At 30.0% G+C, this 22,985-nt stretch overlaps 1 protein-coding gene across 1 annotated transcript in view; it reads right to left on the bottom strand.

The window, feature by feature from the left end:
• Nucleotides 1-822: 822 nt before the first annotated feature.
• Nucleotides 823-22,985, bottom strand: part of LOC118194611 (paired amphipathic helix protein Sin3b-like) — a 108,085-nt gene continuing 85,922 nt past the window's right edge. Inside the window, exons 16-22 of the mRNA XM_085821869.1 lie at nt 18,468-18,682; nt 15,356-15,524; nt 14,417-14,577; nt 12,899-13,078; nt 12,527-12,702; nt 9,473-10,730; nt 823-1,862 (exon numbers count right to left, since the gene is read on the bottom strand). Coding sequence (XP_085677995.1) covers nt 1,635-1,862; nt 9,473-10,730; nt 12,527-12,702; nt 12,899-13,078; nt 14,417-14,577; nt 15,356-15,524; nt 18,468-18,682 — 2,387 coding nt within the window. The 3' untranslated portion in view covers nt 823-1,634. The remainder of the gene's footprint in view (nt 1,863-9,472; nt 10,731-12,526; nt 12,703-12,898; nt 13,079-14,416; nt 14,578-15,355; nt 15,525-18,467; nt 18,683-22,985) is intronic.

Below are 22,985 nucleotides of genomic sequence, written 5' to 3'. Positions count from 1 at the left end.
ATGTTTAGCTTAAAATGCTCGTTAAAAATTACTCAAGACCTTGTTCCATTATTCCATCCTCCATCTACAATGGATGCCATCTCATATAAATCTAAAATATAATAATATAGCTGACAGACTAGCAAAGAAAGGTACTTCTGTGCTTCAGGTTTATGCTGAACCTTTGACCTACCTTGAACTATATTTGAGAAGAAACAGTTCTTGGAGAAACTACTGACGCATTCATGTTATCGTAGTACAGGTCTTGGTACTGCTATTGGTTACAGGGGTTACAAAAAGGACCAAACGGCTTTGGCCCAGTTGACTTCAGAACATTTAAGGACCCTTGGATATTCCTGTGGTACTAAAACGTTTCCCACTTGCACCAAATATAAAAATCATGAAGCTGCTGTGCAACATCTATTTAGTTGTGCTGCACACATGAAGATCTGCTATAGAAACCTAATTTCATGTTCGAAGGCAAATGAACTATTGATCAAATCTGATTCAGATAAGTGGGATTAATAAGAAGACATTTTAAGTTCAAAATAATTAGAAAACTATACAGAAAAATACTATTATTCAGCATAATTCCTATAATAATATTGATAAACTCATTATTTTAATTTAAAATCATGATTAATTACAATTCTAAAACAAAACCACGTGATTTAAAAAATTCCTTATGCATGTCATTTCTGTTATTAATAAAGGATTTCAAGATAAGTTTACTGTTCAAAGAAAAACAAAACAATTTCTATAGTAATACATTAACTCTCAGCAATAATATATGTATAAATTAATTAAAAATGGAATTTAAATAAGAAAGCTTTAGAAGTATCATACAATTGGCATTTTTAAATATTTATTTAAGAAAAACAAATACTCTACTACAGGTCCTGTAATATATTTACAATCTTTCTCTTTAATTATAATATTTAAATGATAATACCATAACAAATGCATAGTAGTCTCACACAGCAAAGGCTGATACCAGAATTACAAATATACCATTCATACACATTCAAAACTACAGTTTCTTCAAAATTAATTTTGATTGAAAAAATATATTAAGTGTTTGCTTTCCCCTTGCATTAAACTCCTAAATGCAATTTTTTGTGTTTAAAACGTACATAGTAACTGGCTCAGAATAAATTTTCAAAAATCAACAGACTTTCTGTTTTTGAACCAAATTTAAGGTAAATATTTTTTCTAGTACACTTTTTAATAATTATGAAGAATGTACTGTGAACACTATTTTAATATTTAAAATTAATATAGCAAGTTTTTGATATTCACATTTTCACTACTTGTAGACACAACTTTTTATAGCAAATATAAATAATAGTTATTTCAACTTACAATGCAAATTATTATCAGTCTGAAGAAATATAATTTTTCCAAACATCATTTCACTGTAAGATTTGCGCTGTAACTCATGTAATTTCAGAAAACAACATTTAATATAATGTTAAGAAAATAAAATTAACATTTAAATAGATTACAATAGAATGAGCATTTTATTGATAGTTAGATTATCAGACAATTAGACAGTATCAGAAAAATTCAAAATACATGTAGATAACAGAAAAAAATAATGTCTGTATGATGATACGGAAGCCATTTTGATAGAAAAAAGCACCAAGCATATTCAATTACTGCTCTGTTTTATAATATCTGACTTTATATTTACTATAAGGAATATATGGAGGTTTCGTACAATCACTTATTGTCAAACACACTAGCTTATATTTCTCAGGATCATTTCTCAGAAGCCAATCACTGCAAAACTTTAACATGGCTGGAGTAACATATCTGTCTAGCCAAACTCTGTGCCAAGCATTGAAATTTGAAGTCTTGATCTCAGAAATTTTCTTATGAATCTGTAAATTAAAAAAATGTGTTATACAATAAATTAAAAAAATTCTTTTAAAAGCTGCGATTTTTAATACAAACCACATTCAGAATTCTCAGATTACAATACTTTTAAAGGTACATGGAAGGAAACCCCAGCCATAATAATTACAAATGAATTTTAGAATAATTACATATGTAAACTCAATAAGATGTTACGGGTCTATGCAGAATACTGAAGTCCTAAATATTACTAAAAATTATTTCTGTTTTTTAATATTTTCAATAAGCAAGTAATAGATATTCATATCTTGTCAATTACTATCCTAGAATGGAAATGCAATTTAAAAGCCTGTCACTAGTTTAAAAAAAGAAAAAAAAAGTCCAAATGTTTTTGGAGGAGTTTTATTTAGTTTGATTTTGACAAGCATGAGTTACTAATGAAAAATTTTTTAAATTCTTGAAAACTTATAAGTAAATTTAATACAGTCAAAAGTCGTTAATTCGGACACCCATAATCCGGAATGATCTATAATCCGCACCTCAAAGCTATAAACTTTCTGCGCATGCGTCGCGTTGACACATGCGCGTAAGACCTTTACGGCTGCGAATATGCATGTGCGCGTGCGCAAAATACGTTTACGAATGTGCATTTAATGTATAACGGACGGTATAAGCTAAGCTAAAATTATCTAATTCAGTTAATGTTGCAGATTGCATTGTTCCTTAATCTTCGAATTGGATTCGGCTTATTATTTTTTTGCAGACTGTTAGAGCAATTTTATAAAAGTAAGCTTGAACTTTCGATTATGCCAAATAGAATTTCTGATATATATTTACTAATATGTAAAGGATTTACAAAGCGAAAGTATGTTTCGAAGTCCATTAAACAAAAAGTGGAATTGCTGCAAAAAATGCATAAAGGCATAAATTTTGTTTATCTAAAATTTGTTTATCTTTAACGCCGCGGCGCACAATGAATTGGAAGTTGATCTGTCAGCACTATCCTTATCTTTAGGGCAGATGTTTTTATTTGGCTTATAATTCCTTACTAAATGTAGTATTTCATCTCGATGTACTCCATCTTTGATATGATTTAAATCAAATTCCTCGTCATTATAATTTGCTCCTGATAGCGAAAAAAGTAACGGAGATTATTGAAAACGAAAAAATTTTGATTGACAAATTAGTCAGTATTCTCGACACAGCAATTATAGGACTTGAACAGCGGAACTTTATAACTGAACAAGAAATTATGCCTGTTTATAGAATTAAAGAGAATGTATTATCACATAAAAAATGAAGCAACTTAAACAACTTACATTGAAAGAAATGTTTAATAAAGTAAACAAATGTTAAGCTTTTTTTTTTTTTTTTTTTGTAAATTTTGATAGCCTCTAGATCATAATTGTTCTTTATTTCATAAATTACAGTTTCATATTTTTAATTTTATAAATTCTGCATGCCATCTTACCAGATTTAAACTGATGATCTATAATCCGGAATCGCCGAAGTCCCGACGAGTCCGGATTAACGGCTTTTGACTGTACATTATCAGCATTGCTAATTATTTCATAGAAAGGAAATTGTTCCTAAACTAGATAAAAAGCTAGTATTAAAATTGTTGAGACTAATCACACGTACTCCCGTTACTGATTTAATGCCATGTATTTTAACCGTAACTGTTTTATACTTTTGCTTAGGTTGATCTGGCAACAGTTGTAGTAGTTCTTGGTCATGGTTTGATATGTAGAAACGTGCTGCTCCATGTGTGTAAAATTCCATCAGTTAATAAAGCCTCTACTTAATTATCATCGGCCTCTGATTCACTTTTTTAAAATCTTTACAGCAGAGCGTGGTTCTGATACTGAACATGCTAGAGGCGAAGCATTTATATTTGTTTTGTGGAACTTATTTGTTTGGAATGGAATCGCACGTTAAGTGAAATTTGAAATGGCAGTACGTGATGAGAACACAATGTATTGTGTTGAGTCGTTTAACAGTAAAAACTTTTCTCTGTTTAAGCGCCGTGAAGCTATGTTTGCGGCCAAAGAACTTGATAAATATTTAGATGTTGAAGCGGATGAAACAAAAGTTGCTGAAATCAAAGATGCAAAAAAGGCTTACGCATTGCTGCTAACCTTTCTAGATGATGCCATATTGGCGACCATGTCGAGTGAATCTTCTGCATGTGAAATTTGGAGAAGTTTAAAGAATAAATACCATAAGGTGAGTGCAGTTAGTCAAATATTAGTACGAAAGAAATTATCGACACTGAAGAAACAACGAGATTGCAGTATGCAGTCACATATTAACGAACTGTTGGCGATCGTAAATGAACTGCGGCTCTCGGGTGCTGAAGTCAAAGATATGGATATGATTATTTATTTGTTGATGTCGCTACCTTCTGAGTACGACATTATTAAATCAACAATTGAGAACCAGCCAAATGAAATGCTTACACTGGACTTTGTTATGCAAAGCCTCTTGAATGCTGAAGAATTGCAAGGTGAAAGAAATTCTTACTATTCTCGTGTTTCTTGCTCAAGTAATAACGTAGCTTTTAGCGCTGATAAGCGTGATACCATCTGCCACAAATGTAAAAGTAAAGGTCATATTGCCAAGCTTTGCAAGAAAAAATTAGTTTGCTTTGGATGTGGACACCCAGGGCATTACACAAAGGATTGCAGATTTAAGCACAAATCAGATTATAGAGAATCAGCTGCAGTAACATTCATGGTTGGCGAGCCTGCTGGAAATTTCATTCTGAATTCTGAAGCATCTACACACATGTGTAATAAAGGTGAGTGGTTTGAAGGAATTAAACCTTTTTCTGGAATTGTTGCATGTGCTTCTAAAAATGACGTTTTAAATCTAGAAGGTATTGGGTACAGTACCTGGAACATTAAATGGAAGAAAATATTACTTAAAGATGTGTTATATGTCCCCGAGTTGAACGGTCAATTAATATCTGTGAAGAATATTCAAAAAGCAGGTTACAGTGTAATTCTTAAGAATAATGTAGCTGTTATTGAAAAGAGGAATGAAAAATTTGAGTTTGCTAAACTCAATGAGAAAGGACAGTATGTGAGTCAATTTGAACCAGTTAAAGCTTCAAAATACATTGCAAATCATAGTGCAGAATTATGGCACAGGGGCATGGGGCACTCATCTGATAAAATATTAAAAGAAATGAGTTTGCCAGTATCTGAGTCACCTTCAAGCTTTTGTGAAGAGTGCGTACTGGCAAAACATTCCAACACCCCTATGAACAAAGGTCCTAGAAGCAGAGAGCATGTGCCAATGAGAATGGTACACACTAACATATGTGGTCCCATTGATCCACCCACTAGGGAAGTGAAAAGTATTTTGCTACAATCATAGATGATTTTTCTAGATTTACTGAAGTGCATCTCTTAAAGCACAAGAGTGACATAAATGAAGTGTTTAAATTGTTCCTAAAGCAGAATCCTGATCTCTACAAAATCCGGTGTGAAGGAATACGTGCCAAGGAATATGTGTCTGGTGAACTAGCTCGTTATTGCAAGAAAAATGGTGTTATGATAGATCCTGCTCCTCCATATTCACCTCCTTTAAATGGTGTGGCTGAGAGAGCCAACAGATATCTTTTAGAGAAGGCATGAGCTCTAATATGTGAAGCAAAGCTTTCTAAATCCTTCTGGGGCTATGCTGTACAGACAGCTGCATATCTTAAGAATAGAATTCCAAATCAGACTGTTGAAAATGTACCTTATGAGCTCAAATATGGGAAGCTGCCTGATTTGAATATTATTAAGGTGTTTGGATCTGATGCATACATGAGAGTTCCTGATAACTTAAGAAAGAAATTGGATCCAAAATCAAAAAAGATGATTTTTATTGGATACTCTACCATGGGTTATCGTTTACTGGACCCAGTCACAAATCATGTTGTGGTTTCTCGAAATGTATTGTTCAATGAAGAGAAAAAGAAATGTATCTCAGTTCACGATGATTTTTCCATAGAAAGTAAAGATCCTGCTAAAGATGAAGTAGTATATGATTCAAGTGATGTAGAATCAAGAAATCTAGAAGAAAGTCATGAAGAAATTACTAGGCAAAGAAGAAATATAAAATTACCTGTAAAGTTGAATGATTACTTTGTGTATGAAGCTAATGTGGCAACTCTTGGTACAGTAACATATGAGGATATAACATCATTGCCAAAAGAAGAGCAAGTCCTATGGAGGAAAGCCATGGATGAGGAAATAGCTTCTCTTAATAAAAATGAAGTGTGGGAATTAATCAACTTGCCAAAGGATGAAAAGCCAATATCCTGTAAATGGGTGTTGCGCATCGAACGAAACAATGTTTACAAAGCTAGATTGGTTGCTCGTGGCTTTGAACAGAAGCCAGGCATTGAATACTTTGATACCTATGCTCCTGTAATTAGTACATCATCACTTCGACTTGTGCTGGCTATCATTGTTCAAAAGAATCTTGAAATCTATGCATTAGATGTAAAGACTGCATTTCTGAATGGTGATCTCCAAGAAACAATCTACATGGAACAACCAATGGGCTACAGTGACAACAGTAGTCATGTGTACAAGCTTCTTAAGAGTCTTTATGGACTTAAGCAAGCGCCAAGGCAGTGGTTCAAGAGATTTATTGATTTTATAATTCTGTTAAACTTCCAACAACTTAACTGTGAAGCATGTACTTTTGTAAGAAGAACTAAACAGAGTGAAATATTTATTGTGCTGTATGTGGATGACTTGCTAATTGCTGGTTCTAATGATTCAGAGGTAAGAATTGTGATTGAACTACTTAGAAATGAATTTGAGATGTCCAAGGCTGAAGTTGCAAATGAATTTATAGGAATGAGTTTTGAATATTCACAGAACAAACTTACTTTAGGCCAAAAGTCTTATGTTGAAAAATTGTTAAATAGATTTAGAATGTTAGATTGTAAGCCATCTGATACTCCTCTAGTGCCTAAGTCAACTTCATCAAATTTTGTGAATGGTGAAAGATTTCATGGCCCTTATCGTGAACTTGTAGGTGCTTTGCTGTACCTATCTATGACAACTTGTAGTGATATTCTGTTTTCTGTGAACTGTCTGAGTCAGATACAAGAACAACCCACTAACAGTACTTGGGCTGGTCTGAAGCAAATTCTTCAATATTTAAAAGGGGCATCTGAACTGAAATTATTATTTTGTAAATCTAATAGTGTTGATATTATGTTAAATGTCTATGTTGATGCTGATTGGGGGTCAGATACAAATGATAGAAAATCTATTTCAGGGTACATTATTTTCTTTAATGATTGTCCTGTAACTTGGTCTGTTAAAAAGCAAACATCTTTGCTCTGTCCTCTACTGAGGCAGAAATTTTGGCTTTAGCAATAGCTATTCAAGACCTAACTGTATTTTATAATGTATCTAAAGAAATTTTAAGAGTCGACAATATTAAAGTTTCAGTTTATGAGGATAATCAGTCTGTAATTAAAGCAGTATTAAATGAAAGTAATTGTGCTAGACTAAAACATTTGGACATTAAATTAAAGTATATTAGGGATATTGTAAAATTGTATGATATCAATCTTGTATATGTTTCTAGTGAAAATCAGTTAGCTGATTTGTTTACAAAATGCTTGCCTAAACCAAGATTATGTTATTTAAGAGATAAATGTAAAATAACATGTGATTAAGGGAGGGTGTTGAGAATAATCACACATACTCCCCGTTTCTGATTTAATGTCATGTATTTTAACCGTAACTGTTTTATACTTTTGCTTAGGTTGATCTGGCAACAGTTGTAGTAGTTCTTGGTCATGGTTTCATATGTAGAAACGTGCTGTTCCATGTGCGTGAAATTCCATCATTTAATAAAGCCTCTACTTAATTATCATCGGTCTCTGATTCACTTTTTTTAAATCTTTACAAAAAATTTTTTAAAAATATTCTATAAAACACTAAATGTTTTTGTAAAGCTAATGAATAGTGCTACATCTATTAATCTTTAATCTTTATTGCTAATAATGAAGAATCTGTATGTATGTATGTTTCTGGCATCACGGGAAAAGGGCAGCACTTAGAGCCACCAAACTGTGAATACACATATTTCCTCCTCTCTCCTCCCATATTCTAATTAATTAAAACACACTGTACTTAATTAAAATTAATTAGATTAAAACTCAGCGTGCACTTCAAAGCCCGAATTTTGAATTTCAAATCTGTTTTTTTATTTATTTCATATAATGTGCACAGCTAATGAATTTTTATTAATAAACTCAGCAATTTAAACGCAGTGTGTTGTCAGTACTCAAAATGAAACATTTTCATCTTTGGCACGCTGGTTTCCCATTCTGTAAAGTGTAAGACATTTATATTCAAACTGAATTGACCAATTCTGCTACTTAAAAGCAATGTTTTGTCATTGCCTGAAACAAAATATTTAGCGTTTTACATGCTAATGCACTGCCACTGAGCAAAGCATTGTGTATTTAACTTTAAAGTTTATATTTGCCTGTTACAGATTAACAAATTAAATTATGTAAATAAATGCAGTTCTTAAAAATAATATTTTTTCCCCTTTTGAATCTGATTATTAAATAAATATACATTTGATTTATGATATGTCTAACCAAAAAACATAATTTTCTTTTTATAAAATTACAATAGATGAACTCATTAAATCATGATATAGTTTTCTACAAGTAACTTCTTGCACAATCAGCTTCCTAAAATAATTATTATACAAAGAAAAAATTATTTGATTAATGAGTCCAGCTAATGTAATTTCATTGGTCTAGCTGGTAATTAATAAAAATATAGACAAAGAACTGTGTTTATTGCTTTAAAATTACTTAGCATTTTAATTGATAACAGAGATATTAAATTTAAAACAAAAATTAAATATCTTATGCCTTGTCAAAAGGCAACACTATGGCACATGAAGATAAAAATATTTTATTTTGGCAGTGGTAACATGTTTCTTTTAAATCACCGAGTTTGTTGATTAAATTTGAAAGATGTTATGCTTTGTTTAGTGGTATACATCTATTTTAAAGCACCAAATTTGCTGATTAAATTTGAAACAAATATGTTATTTTTGGTCAAATGATTTTAAATTTTGAATTCAAAATCCAAAGTGGGAGATGAACATGCTTGGAGGTCTACAAGTGCTTCAAAATTTGGTGACTTTCAGTACTGCCATTTTTCTAAAATGTGAGGAACATACATATGTACATAGAGATGCTTCACTATTTAATAACAGATATTATTTTAAGGCAGCGAGCTGTGCAGGCAGTTTTTTTTAAAAAATAAATACAACTATTCAATAGAAATAAACTAATTCACAAACATTTTACAGTTTGTTGATAATATTCTACTCCATAAAAATTATAAATATAGATATAGGATGTAGGATGTTAAAATTTTATTTTAGTTAAAAGTCCTTATGATGAATGAAAATAATTACTGAATGATGACACACATTATTAAAGCCTCAACAGAGAAGCTCAAAGAAATACTTCTAACTAATCCAATTTATTTCAAAGAATGGCAAACAGAATTACAAATGTTTCTTTAAAGAAAAATTTTGTGATGTAAGAATATTTCATAAAAATTTGCTAAGCCAAAGAAACACTCACCAGTTTTGCTCGGCATAGGCAGTCTCTACGATACACATATGTGTCACAGCATTGAACAAAATATACTTTATAACTATCTTTCTTAAAAGCACCTTCTGTATCATCCTGAACTATTACATATTTCATTGCTAAATACTGACATTTATCTTCATCTGAGAGTTCTGAAAAATAAGCATAGTCAAAAGTGACATCATCAAATTCCTCAGATTTGCGAGTTATCTGCTTACTCTTTTTTTCTCGGTGGGCATTTGAATGGGCTGATTTTAGTGTATTTTTCTTTATTCTTCGTTTAACATAATCCTGATAAATCCTGTTTTTTCTTGTCCTGATGGCATAATCACTCATTTTTCTACCACATTTTTGCCTAGCTGCATGCTTTTCATTTTTGATACGAATTTGTTTGCTCATCAGAGTCTCTTTGCCTCTAGAACGTTTTTTCTCTTTAGAATCAGAATCACTAACAGTGTTAGTTTCTTCTGGTGAGTCGGAAACAGTTATAGTATCAATCACGTGAGATGGTGTTTCAATTGTCATTTCAATTTGACAATCAGGATCATCTTCACCAACATGACAGGTTTTGCTTGGTGATTCACTTTTAGATTCTGAGGAAGTATTTTCCTTAGCTCTGTTTAAAACATCCTTGCTACTTTCTTCATCATTACAAGCATTCAAAGAAGAGAATTTGCTTTCTATCTGCATAGATACTATTTCATCTTTATTTAAACCAATTTCAGTAATAGCAGATTCATCACCATAAAAGCATTCAGTTGTAATTTCATTCTTTAAATCCAAAACAGAAGTTTCTTGGACTATTTCTATAGAATTAAGTTCATTTATTGAATCATCTAAATTGTCATTAGTATTAGAAACCACACAATCATTAACAGCTTCAAGAGCAAGAGCTATTGTTCTTATATTCTCCTCAACAATATCTTCTATTTTTTTCATGGCTGAATCATGCGAGTCATCGAGTTCAACATTTTCTTGTAAAATTTCCTGATTTTCAGGAACATTCTGATTACTGTTTTCACAATATTCAATAGAATTTTCCTTAGCTTCTGTGCTTGAAATATCAACATTTTCATTCTTCACTTTGCCAGCAGAATGACTCTGTTTAATAGAAGCAAATTCGGCTTTCCTTTTACGAGAAAACAGTGGTGGATTGTTTTTAAGAAACTTGCTAGAATACCTGTTTTTCCATAAATTTTCTACATATACTACTTTCCTTTTCCAATATTCTTGTTGCTTCCTTAAATTCCTGTAATGAACATTCCCATTAATAATTACGTCTAACAACATTATAAAATATAAAAATCAAAAATTCAAAAACACACAACTTCTCTTAAATTAATAAATATGGAATAATATTTGTTATCTTACTGTGTAACAGTGTCTTACCTGTATAACTTTCTACTGTGAAAGTTAAATAAGAAAGTAAGTAAAAAAAATGACAAAAAGTCAACTAGCTCATAACTACACAGTTTATGTCAAAGAGCTGATATAAATTGTGAAATTATACTCATTTTGAAAATCAGAAACCTTCCGAATTCAATTTACTACTACTTAAACATAAACTATATTCATGTATACCTTCATTCACATTAGAAAACAATTAGCATCTCAGAGTTTTGAGATACTAAAATTCAGTGCTAATTTCCCAAATTAATTGCAATAAAACATATTCAGGAATTTATTAAAAAACTTCAGAACAGTACTTCAAAACAGTTTACCAAATCCAGTTATTTTAATTTAAATTAAATTAAAATAACTGGATTTGGTAAACTTATAGTTTGGTAAAATAAAAATTCATTATCCTGATTTAATGATAATTTAAAACTAGTTTATAACTTATAGCTGATTTATGATAGTTTATAGCTAGATCTGCTGCTGTAAATATTTATGATTGAACTGTTGTTGGTTACATCATTTACTTACTGAATGATGACAAACAATATTAATTATTCAACAATTTTTTTTTTTTTTAAATTGTAAGATTATAAAGAGAGGGAAAGTTTAAGGAAAACTATCAGCTGATATATTAAGGCCATTGCTTTAAAACAGAGGCCATTTAATATATCAGCTGATATAGTAAGGCCATTGGTTTTAATTCATAACAGCAAATCATATATAAATAAGCAGAAAGCATATTATAAATCTCTAATAAAACCAAGTAATACCTATTCTGTAAAACATAAAAGGAATTTTTTTTAGGAAGAGATTTATTTTAGCATGTCCCTTTTTCTTATATAATATGATGTACAGCAATTAAAGATCAAACTTAAAAGTACAGTGTAAGATACTAAATGGTTGAGGACCAATTGAAATACAAGCATTACAATTTTCAATGCTTCTAAGAGTATAAAATTTTCAATAAAAATTATTCAATAAATTCCCTCTGAGCAGTGCAGGTTTTTGAATCTGACAAAAAGACTTGTACTTAAACAGCATTTATTAGATAAATCTGTATTATTACTTCTTTTAGTCTCTATTTTCATAAATTTACATTTATTAAGATGACATTTACATTAGGAAGAAAGCAAATGATTGTAAATGATTAAGCTCTCTCTCAATATATATATATATATATATATATATATCTTAAAGGATAATATATATATATTATAATATTATATACATAATGATAAGCTAATATATACATGTGACAAAAAAACTCATGCTGGATAAGGCTGGTTATGCTGCTCAGAGGGTTTAAAGTCTAAAAATGCTCAATGCTTTAAATTAAGAAAAGTAGTTATTATACAACCTACATTATATACATTAAAAAAATTAATAAACAATTTTGTCTTTAAAATATAAGAAACAATATGACACAAAAATTCAAATACCCCATTCAAAGCTGCAACTATTACAATTATGCAAAAAGTAAAATGCATTACAGTTCTGGGAGATTATACATCAGAAAATATATAAGCATGCATTAAAATGTAAAAAATTTTAAAGAAATGCATCAAATTTATGTCATGAAAAACATATGCCTAAATAAATGCAACATGATGCTATAAAAGACATTCAAAATATACTTGAAATATTTACCTTGGTAAAAACACTGGTAAACCCTGTTCAAGTGCTAAAATTTCTTCAGATACATTTTCTTCAGTGACATAAGTATCTAAATAATTTGACCATTTCTCTGCTTCACAAGGATCTACAACATTATCCTCAGTATCATATTCCATAAGTTCAATAGTCAGAATGTGATCTTTTTTAAGCTAGCATTAGGAAAATAGAATTATGAATAAATGCAGCCTTTGAAGTTACAAAAAATTAATTTCTCTAATAATATTTTAAAATATAGATTGAAAGAATCTAATATGAAAAGAGAGAAATCAAGGATATTATCAAGTAAATATACATATAAATTAAAAAATAAAGCATTCTTTTTATAGAGAAAAGAGATCAACTCACCCATAAAATCTTAAAACATTTTTCATCTCCTAAAATTTTCTCAACTTTTTTCAAATAATCTGAATCCATATTTGAAGTTTCTAAAGGAGATGTGAACCCCCCTACAGCAACAGCTTTTGTGTGTTGGAAAAAAAATGCTGTGCATTGTTTACATATGTCATCAGTCACTATTTGCTGCAACTGAAAAACAGTAATATATAGAGGACTGAGAAATCCTATGATGATACCATTTTTGCAATTTAAAAATAATATACATCAACCTTACTTATAATCACAGAATATTACGATGAAACTAGATATTGGCTCTTAACTAAAAACTTAAAAATAGTGAAAACAAAGAAAAAAAAATTGATTTTTATCAGTCAAATGGAAAATTTGATCAATAAAAATTCAGTTCAAATATTAACTTTGGCTTCTGTCATTATATATTGATTGAATCTGCAACTATTTAAGCATTTACTTCTAAATCCACACAAATATAAACTAATATAATGTAAGTAAATCACAAGAAACATGTAAATTAGAAAGAGAAATATACATATTCATAAAGGTCATTTATTACACAAAGTTTTAATAATAAAGAATAAAAGTTAAATACTCCTTCAGAGTCTTATATAAAAAGTGCAGCATGGTTACACGGCACATATTCGTCATCATGAAATTCTTCAAGAATAATTTTAAATGAATCAATTATAATATCATACGAAAGTGCTAAGTTAGCATTCAAATAGCAAGCATATCTAACTAATTAGAAGCCTATAAATATGATCTGAGAATAAAATAAAAAGTCTCTTATACATTCTATTTCTTCAAAACTAAAACTGTTCTGGGCTTTTAATTGGTTTGGGTTCATTTGTGAATATGCTTGCAATTTCTGTTTTCATATTATTTGCATAATTTCATGACAAATTTAAACAATTATTCTATAATTAAATGCAAAAAACATGGTATGAGAAAAGATGTTATTAATTATATTATTATTAGATGCCATTAATGGTGTAAATGCTTAAAAAATTATTACTCAGATTTACAACAAATTACATAAAATAAATATTACACTAAAATATAAAATGATAATAGAAATTATTAAAGAATATGTACACTGTTTCCAAATCTTTCTTTGCTATGTTAAGTTATAACTTGAATAATAAATTAAAGATCTTCTCCTGTAACAGTTTATGGCAATTTGCCAATCTGTGCAGCTGATTAAAGCCATGATTACATAACATAATGTGGTATGAAACAAAGAAAGTCTAGATTTAAGGTATTTTTAACAACAAAATAGCACCATCAGATTATGGATTATTTAAAAATGTATATTCCAATAACATTTCATTACAAAAATTTTATAATTAAAATTTTCTTTTCTTAGACAAGCAAAGCATTACACTATGCTTTTCAAAATATAAATAATTATATTTCATACAGAGATGAAATTTAATCTTGCAAATGAATCCATATATAACTAAATTTCAAAAACAAATTAAAATTATTGAATGTGCCCAGAATTATACTTACTTGTCTTACAATATTAAGGATTAGTTTGTCCATAGTGAAACTCACAAATGCATGTATGCCAAAGAGTGACCTTGCTTCATCTTCAAACTGTGCATAATCAAGGGATCCACTAAGTAACTGGCTCAGTTTGTTTATTAGCTCTGTATATGATGGCTTATAATCTTAAAATACATAAAAATAACTTACTTATGGCTATTTAATATTATAAATAACATAGGAAAAGAAAAATCGTTTCCCAAGAAACTGTGCTGTGTTATGCACACCATAAAGTCAAAATAAAAATAAACATGTAAAAATGTATAAATGAAAATGTTAACAGTTTAGTGATACACTATAATAAATAAGTTGAAATTAATAAATAATATTAAAATGAAATGGGCAATTGCAAACACAGAGCCTATATATATACATATGAAAAACATATACAATTAAAATTATATAAATTTACATTAAAATTATGTAATTATAAATAATTAAATTTCTTTCTTTCAAGTTCTTCAAGTTCTTTCAAGTTCAATAATGGAAACATAGCTTTAAAGTAAGACTTTAACTTAAAAGCAGACAAAGAAATTAAATGATAGGTCTATGAAATAATTTTTATCACTAAAAAATATGGCAGGTTATTGATGTAACTATACTAAAATCAGAATTTGAAACAAAATATGATTTCTTAATGTAATCTAATTATATTTAAAACAGAGCACAAAATATATATACATTACCTCTTTCTGACAAGGTTCATACTTCACATATTAAACAAACAAACTATATATACTATAAATTAATATTATCAAATGCTTATTATCATTACAAAATAAATCAATTATAAATAAAATATATTTAATTACTTCAATTATTTCTAAAACGTAAATATTTAATACATTGTCCTCTCCTAACTTATAAAAGTTAAAAAATAGGTTAGTTATTATCAAAATTTACCTGTGTCCATATCTTGCTCACTACCATCTTCCTCAGTTCTTTTAAAGGTGGAAACATCCTTCCTAGTACTCTCATGCAGCAACCTTGCTAACCGTTCACAAAGAATGTGAAATTGCCGAAAGAAAACATACCAGTTCTTGCTCACAAAAAACAAAGAAAATGGTACATTCTGAAAGAATAGTATTCAATATTAGCTCTAAGAGGACTGAAGGAATAAATTTTGAAACTGCAGTAGTGAGACCTTCACATTCAAATAAACCCAAAATTATGTGAAAAGAAAATGTATAGAAATATTTATATTAAAGTAGTCATAATAATTAAAACTGAATTCACCCACTAAATATAAAAATGTTATAAAAGTGATACAAAGAGTTAATTTCATTGCATGAGAACTAAATTACCTAGACTCAATACACTATTGCCACAAATACCTCATATTAACAGCTAAAAATATATAAACTAAAGAACTGAGATATCAAATATGTTGATCTCAAATTACTTCAGAATTTGTTATTTAAACAATCTTCAGAAAGCAAAAGCTTTTCCTTCATAGCATGCAAAGCACATGGTTCATTTTCAAATTTTGCTTACACATGCTGTCCTAGAAGAAAAGAAAGAAAATTCAAGATAAATTAAAGTTTAATTTGAGCAATGCATTGCATAAAATGACTATAAATATATTTCTACAATTTAAAATATAAAAATATGAATTGAAAATTTTTAGAAAAATTTAGCAAATCGATAAAAATAATTTGGCTTCCACTTTATGTCAAGTTCATTACCTTGAGATTATTTTATGCCCAATTAGTTTGTAAATCTGCCTAAAGGAGGCAGTACATATTCACAGTAGTCAAACTTAGCTTGACTAGTTTATCTATGTCACTGAATATGTATTGCCCCTTTTAGACAGATTTACAAACTAATTTTGGGTAAAATAATCTCAAGATAACGGACTTGGCATGAAATGGAAGACAAATTATTTTTCTATTGATTTGTTAAAGAAAAAAACTTCTATAATTAATTTTCATCATGAATATAATAATAGTTCATCATGAATATACTAATAGTTTCATCAATAATATACTAATAGTTCATATTTAAAATAATTTAAATTCTTTATTTAAAAAAATAATTAGGTTGCAAAATAAAGAGGTTGAATAACATGAAACTCGAAAGGGACAGGCATTTTTGCATATGATCACACATTTTAAGATTTATAGCTAAAAAATTTCAATTTTTTTATATATTTTGAACTGTAGAAATATACTTATAGTCATCTTTATGCAATGCATTGCTCAAATTAAACTTTAAAAATAATTTACATTGACTTTTTTTCTTTTCTTGTGGGCCAGAATACGTATGCAAATTTGAAAATAGGCCAGGTCATAAAAAGAAAGAAATTCTCCAAGAAACTCAGTATAACCAAAAGAAGGCTTGGGATAATACAGATGTAGTTAATGGCTTTCTGAGTAATCATAAGACTACACTTATATGAAAGTTCTAGAAGAACTAACCAAAAATAAATGCAAACTATGCTGAAGGTTGAATATCTCTTGAAATCTATGGAAGAATAATGATGCCTACCTTGATAAATTCAAGGAAAACATGACTGTAAACACAGCTAGTGAAAGTGAATACTTCTAAAAGTATGTGCTGAGTTTAATTTTTATCAAGAAAAATCTAGCAAAATTATAAAATTTACATGACACATTGAACTGTAATTTTTATTAAAGAAAATTTTCAATTACATTAAATTAGCATTTCCATTACACAAAATTAGCATTTTCATTTACCAGCCGTTAAATGTAGTCCAAGTTTTCCAAGAACAGTGACTCTTTAGTTGTAGAGTATAAAATCAGTCCTTATATAAGTATAAATTATTATATATATAAGCCACTCCTTTATATAAGTCCTTGAATATTGTCAGATCTGGTCAAAGAATTTTAAATAAACATAATCACAATTGAATTAAAAATGCTATCAAATTAATATATGCAGCATATTCAAGAAAGAGTAAGAGGGAATCAGAGGGAGAAAATACCAGTATTGTCAGAAATGGCATCAGTAATGATTCCATAACACAACTGTGCAAAATTGACATCATTTGTGTAATATTTCATCAGGCACAAAATTTCAACCACATTTCCAGAACAATTCCATTACAATAGGTACATAAAATTAAAAGTAGCTCAATTTTATGACAATTATGGATAAATAACAATTCAAATATATTTAATGAGCTCAAAATAGGATGGCTAAGGGGTCCAAATATTTGAAGAAACCTATTGCTATTTTCTCAACTTGGTTTTCTGATTTAAAATTTTAAAAGTTCCTATCACATTATAATTAGTAGCCCAATTATGGTGAATTTTCATTGCTTCAAATTTATTGAAATATTATTATTACTATTATTATTGCAGAACATTAATAAAAATACAATATGAATTTTTCTAAGTAATTAAATAGCTCAAAGAATTTGCATTCACCATTAAAAAGTACAATGAAAAGTAAATACCATAAATACATAAATATAAATGAAATTGCAAGCACCAAGTTCAGTTTAAAAAAAAAATACTGAAAAATAATCAATTAACTTTCTAGATCTAATGATTTTTTTTAATATTAGTATATATAGATTGGCATTACTGGAAAATAAGGTTGCAAACATGTTACACAGCAACATATGAAATTTGTTGAAAATCCAATGGACACTTAACATTTGGTTCTAGACTCTTAACTATAATCAAGTATGAAAAGGAAAGCAAATAATTTAGGATGAAGGCTTGTGACTGCACATTGAACTGATTGGTTGTTTAAAAATTCAGATTTTAAAATTAATCCTGTGCTGTGATGGTTCATGTAACCATAACAATAACTGATAACCATATGAACATTTTAATATGAAGTCTAAATTTTACTGACCAGTTGATTATGATTCTCAAAATACAAAGCAGCAAATTATGACGTAAGAAATTTGAAACTTGTATGAATTTTGATTTTAGTCTGCTGGCAGTTAAATGCATAAATGCATTTTTGAACAACTTATGTTATGATCTACCAATTTAAATATGTTATTACAATGAACACAGTGACTGATGATAACAGATCTCACTGTTGTTTGAAGAGGATCCATTTTGTCAAAAACATCACTTTCTTCAATAAAATTATTTTTGTCCATTTCATCAGAGAGCTCATTCTCTTCCACAGAATTAGATTCATCTTGATCACTCGACCCTTCATCTCTTAGAAAGACTCCACTTCCTGACGGTGAGGTATGTCCACTTCTTTCATCACCTTCATTCCCTGCATCCATTTCTTCTTCTGGTTCTAAATATAGATCAACTACTGCATTAGGTTCTCAAATTATATGAATTCTTTACATTTACATATATCTTTTTAAAAAACTCATAAATTGTATTGAACTATTCTAACAAATTACAGTTATAGCAATTTCTAAAATTTAGAAATGAAGCATTACATCAAAATGTGTTTAAAAATTCTGCAGCCAACTCCACAATTTTGCAATGTTTGCATCTCATACCCAAGGTTCAAATTTTAAAATATAGGCACAATTTTTAACAAAAAGTTAATATCCATGGATGCATATATAAAAATCTATATACACATGAATGCTTTTAGGATTTGATGATTTTACCAATTTTCGCTCATTCTCTTGATAAAAAAGTTCAGGTGGCTTAAACTTCCAGTGGGGGAGGGAGGGAGAGACAGAAAAGTAAAAGAAAATTTTTAGTTTGATCAGTATTTTCAGAGTATTTTTACTTGCTATAAAGCTTTAAGTAAAACAGTAAAAAGCAGACACATGAAAAACACTGAAAAACTAAAAAGAAGATACAAAAAAAAAAGTTTATTAATAATGAAAATAACATGATGAAATGTATTGTTATGGATTTGGTATTTAAATAGCTAATGTTAGTTGAATTATAAATTAAACTGGTTTATTCCCTGTACAGTGCAGCGCGTGATGAATATTAAAGGAAAGTTAAGCCGGAAAATTAAAAATACACAAGCATGTGCATTTAACATATAATAAATAAATATCTCTTTTCGATTTCGAGAAAATTGCAGAAAATTCTCGCGCGCGATTTAAAAATCTTATAAAAAGGAGGAAAACCTCTCAGTTCAGTTAGTTAGTTTGTTGTTGTTTTAAGAGTTGTTTAGAAAACTGCTCTTGTTGACTGTAGCGAATTCGTGGATTAACTTTCTCTAGCTGTTTTGAATTAAGTTCTCTTGAATGTTCGAGTAGTTAAAAGATAATAACCACTGTGAGATATCATAACACTGCATGAATATCTGAGGAAATTTAAGCTTATTTGTTGTGATAATAATAAATTTTGTTCATTTTTCATCGGACTTGTGCATTCATTTCGTAACAAACCCATACGCATGCAACAGTATCATAAGAAATATTACATTGATCATTCCGAAATATATGAACTGATAAATTGATAGCTGTGTAACTATCATATCATATATAAATTATGTAACTGGAGAAATTAAGGATAAAATCTAAAAACATTTAGCAATAGTACAGCATGATATTCAGCCCAGAAAGAAAAACTCAAAATTGTGATACTAACAGGCTGCATGAGGTGAGAAGAAGCCAACAGAAGTTTTGGTATTAATGTAGCAGGCAATATACCTATTTTTTATTAGTTGTTTAGTTTTCTTAGATGGCACTACTGGTGCAGAATTTAAGAATATATTAGTTACCATATATACCCGTGTATAAGTCGACCCCCCACTTCCGAAATCGATCGAGAAACTTCGGAAACAATTTTTTAAGTACTACATTTATTCAAAATCACCTGAGAAAAAAAGTAAATATACGATAAAAAATACCTCGGTAAATAAACAAAATCAAAATTATCTATCTGCACTTTCCCTTTTTAAAAGTTAAAAGAAATATTCAAAACTGTTCAGTTATTGCGTGGGCTATTTTTTTTTAATTTTGACGTGTACTCCTGTTGTAGCGAAGCGGTATCTTAACTTTAAATTAATAAACCTAAGAATACATCACTGCGAGTGGACAGTAAATTTAACCTTTATTCGCGGTTTGAACTTTTGAACACAACACAGCACAAAGTAAAACAACAGAGTTACAATTAGCGGTTTTAAGAATGCAAGAACAAAATGCGAACTACGCATACAATCTGCGCATTGCGAAATAATATCTAACAGACAGGCAGAGAGCTCTGGTAGCCGAAACATTGCGCCCGGCGTTGAAACATCATTTCAAACTAAGCTTTTACAAAATGAAATTATCATAACAATATTAAATTATGCAAAAATGTATCATCAAAATATTCACAAGAAAACATTATATGAAATTATGCAATGAAACTAAATTATTCTCAAAACAGATGCACAGAAGCCTTGATACAATTCAGGAACTTAATTATAGCTAAAGCAAAGTACAAAGTTATAATGCTTTAGGAAAAAAACTTAATCATTGATAGGCAAAACACTAAGTTTGTGAATTGGCCTTTTGAATACTCCGTTAGCGGTTTTGATCTTCACGATACGCACAATATTATCTGAGCTAGGAAAAACTTCCAGCACCCTTCCTAATTTCCATCGTAGCGGGGGTAAATTGTCTTCCTTTATGATAACTAAATCATTAACCTTTAAATTAGGTTGCACTTTCAACCATTTTGAACGTCGTTGCAAATTAGAAATGTATTCATTGGACTATCTTTTCCAAAAGCTTTGAAACATTTTCTCAACAAGCTTCCAACGTTGCAATATAGGAATTTTTTGAACGTGTAAACTTTCTTCTGGTAAGGCAGTTAGCGGGGTACCAATTAAAAAATGGCCTGGCGTAAGTGCAGAAAATTCTGATGGATCTTCAGACAGTGGACACAAAGGTCGCGAATTTAAACAAGCTTCAATTTGAGCTAGCAATGTCGTAAATTCTTCTTGCGTTAGAAGTTGTTCACCTATGGTTCGCTTGAGATGTAACTTTGTAAATTTGACTGCAGCTTCCCATAATCCTCCAAAATGTGGCGCTGCGGGAGGATTAAATATCCACTTAATACCTTCAGTAGAGCAATATTTATTAACCAATTCATTTTCCTTCAAGGAGTTTATTACTCTTTTCAATTCCTTATCTGCAGCAATAAAATTTGTGCCACAATCGCTATGCACTTCTATTGGTTTTCCTCTTCGAGATACAAAGCGCTTCAAAGTGGCAATAAATGATTCTGATGTAAGATTACCTACTAATTCAATATGTATAGCTCTTGTAGTAAAACACACGAATACACAAATGTAGCATTTCATTGGTTTTACTCCTCGACCTTGCCTGGGCTTCACTTGAAATGGCCCGGCGTAGTCAATTCCAACTTTGGAGAAAACCTTTGACGGAACAACTCTAGACGATGATAAATCAGACATTATCTGAGTAGATGTTTTAGCTCTTACACGATGACATTTCACACATTTCCAAATCTGTTGTCTTACAACTGACCTAGCGTGGATTATCCAATATTCTCTTCTAATTACTGATAGCAATAGCAGGGGGCCTGCATGAAGATGGAATATATGAAAATGATTCACTATAATCTGTATTATGTGATGTTTCTTGGGCAACAAAATAGGATATTTTCTGTCCTGCGCGATGTTGGATTGTCTTAATCTTCCTCCAATGCGTATAAGTCCATTCTTATCGATAAACGGGTTCAAAGAAAGGATCTTACTATTTGAGTTTAACGGTTGATTCTTTTTCAGAAGATTATATTCATTAAAAAACTCATCCATTTGAACTACTCTAACAATTGCATTTCTAGCGTATTGCAATTCTTCGGTTTTAAGGTAACCCTTAATTCTTGTTGCGGTAGATTTAGCTGAATTATTCGCAAACCGAAAACACCATGCGATGATTCTTTTAAGTTTCAAAAATGATGAAACTTCATTAAGGACTGGAATTTGCAAAGCGACTGTTCCAATTGAACAAGAAATATTTTTCCGTTGTTCCCTTAAAGACTCTTCTGAAAATGGTAAGTTGATAGAGAACGGAATATTATTTGAATTAAGCCACTGAGGACCTGTCCACCACAAGTCATGAGTAGAAAGCTCTGAAGGCAAAAGACCTCTTGATGCGCAATCAGCTGGATTCTCCTTTCCTTTTATGTGATTCCAATGCGATGAAGGTAAGACTGATTGAATTTCTGAAACGCGGTTGGCTACAAATGTTTGCCAGCGTGTTGGTTCTGATTGTATCCAGGACAAAACTATCATTGAATCACTCCGTGCGTAAATACTGTCAACATGAATTTGCAATGAATTCTGCACAGCTTGAACCAAATGCACTAATAGAACTGCAGAGCAGAGTTCTAAACGAGGAATAGAGATTACTTTCAGGGGAGCTACGCGAGGTTTTGATGTTAGTAGCTGCACCGAAATTGAAGAATGATTTGAAGACTTTAAATAAATCACTGCGGCATAAGCTTTCTCTGATGCGTCACAGAAACAATGAAGTTCTACATTTGTAGATTTGGGCAATAATACTCTCCTAGGAATGTGAATGCATTCAAGATTTGCGATATCATCTTCACAATAGATTTTCCATCTTTGATTGATTTCATCTGGCAAGGGATCATCCCACGAGATT

The sequence above is a fragment of the Stegodyphus dumicola genome, chromosome 8, assembly GCF_044657685.1.
Source record: "Stegodyphus dumicola isolate Sdum_Otavi_A_Nest chromosome 8, ASM4465768v1".
Lineage (NCBI taxonomy): Eukaryota > Metazoa > Arthropoda > Arachnida > Araneae > Eresidae > Stegodyphus > Stegodyphus dumicola.
This window is presented reverse-complemented; position numbering and strand designations above follow the sequence as displayed.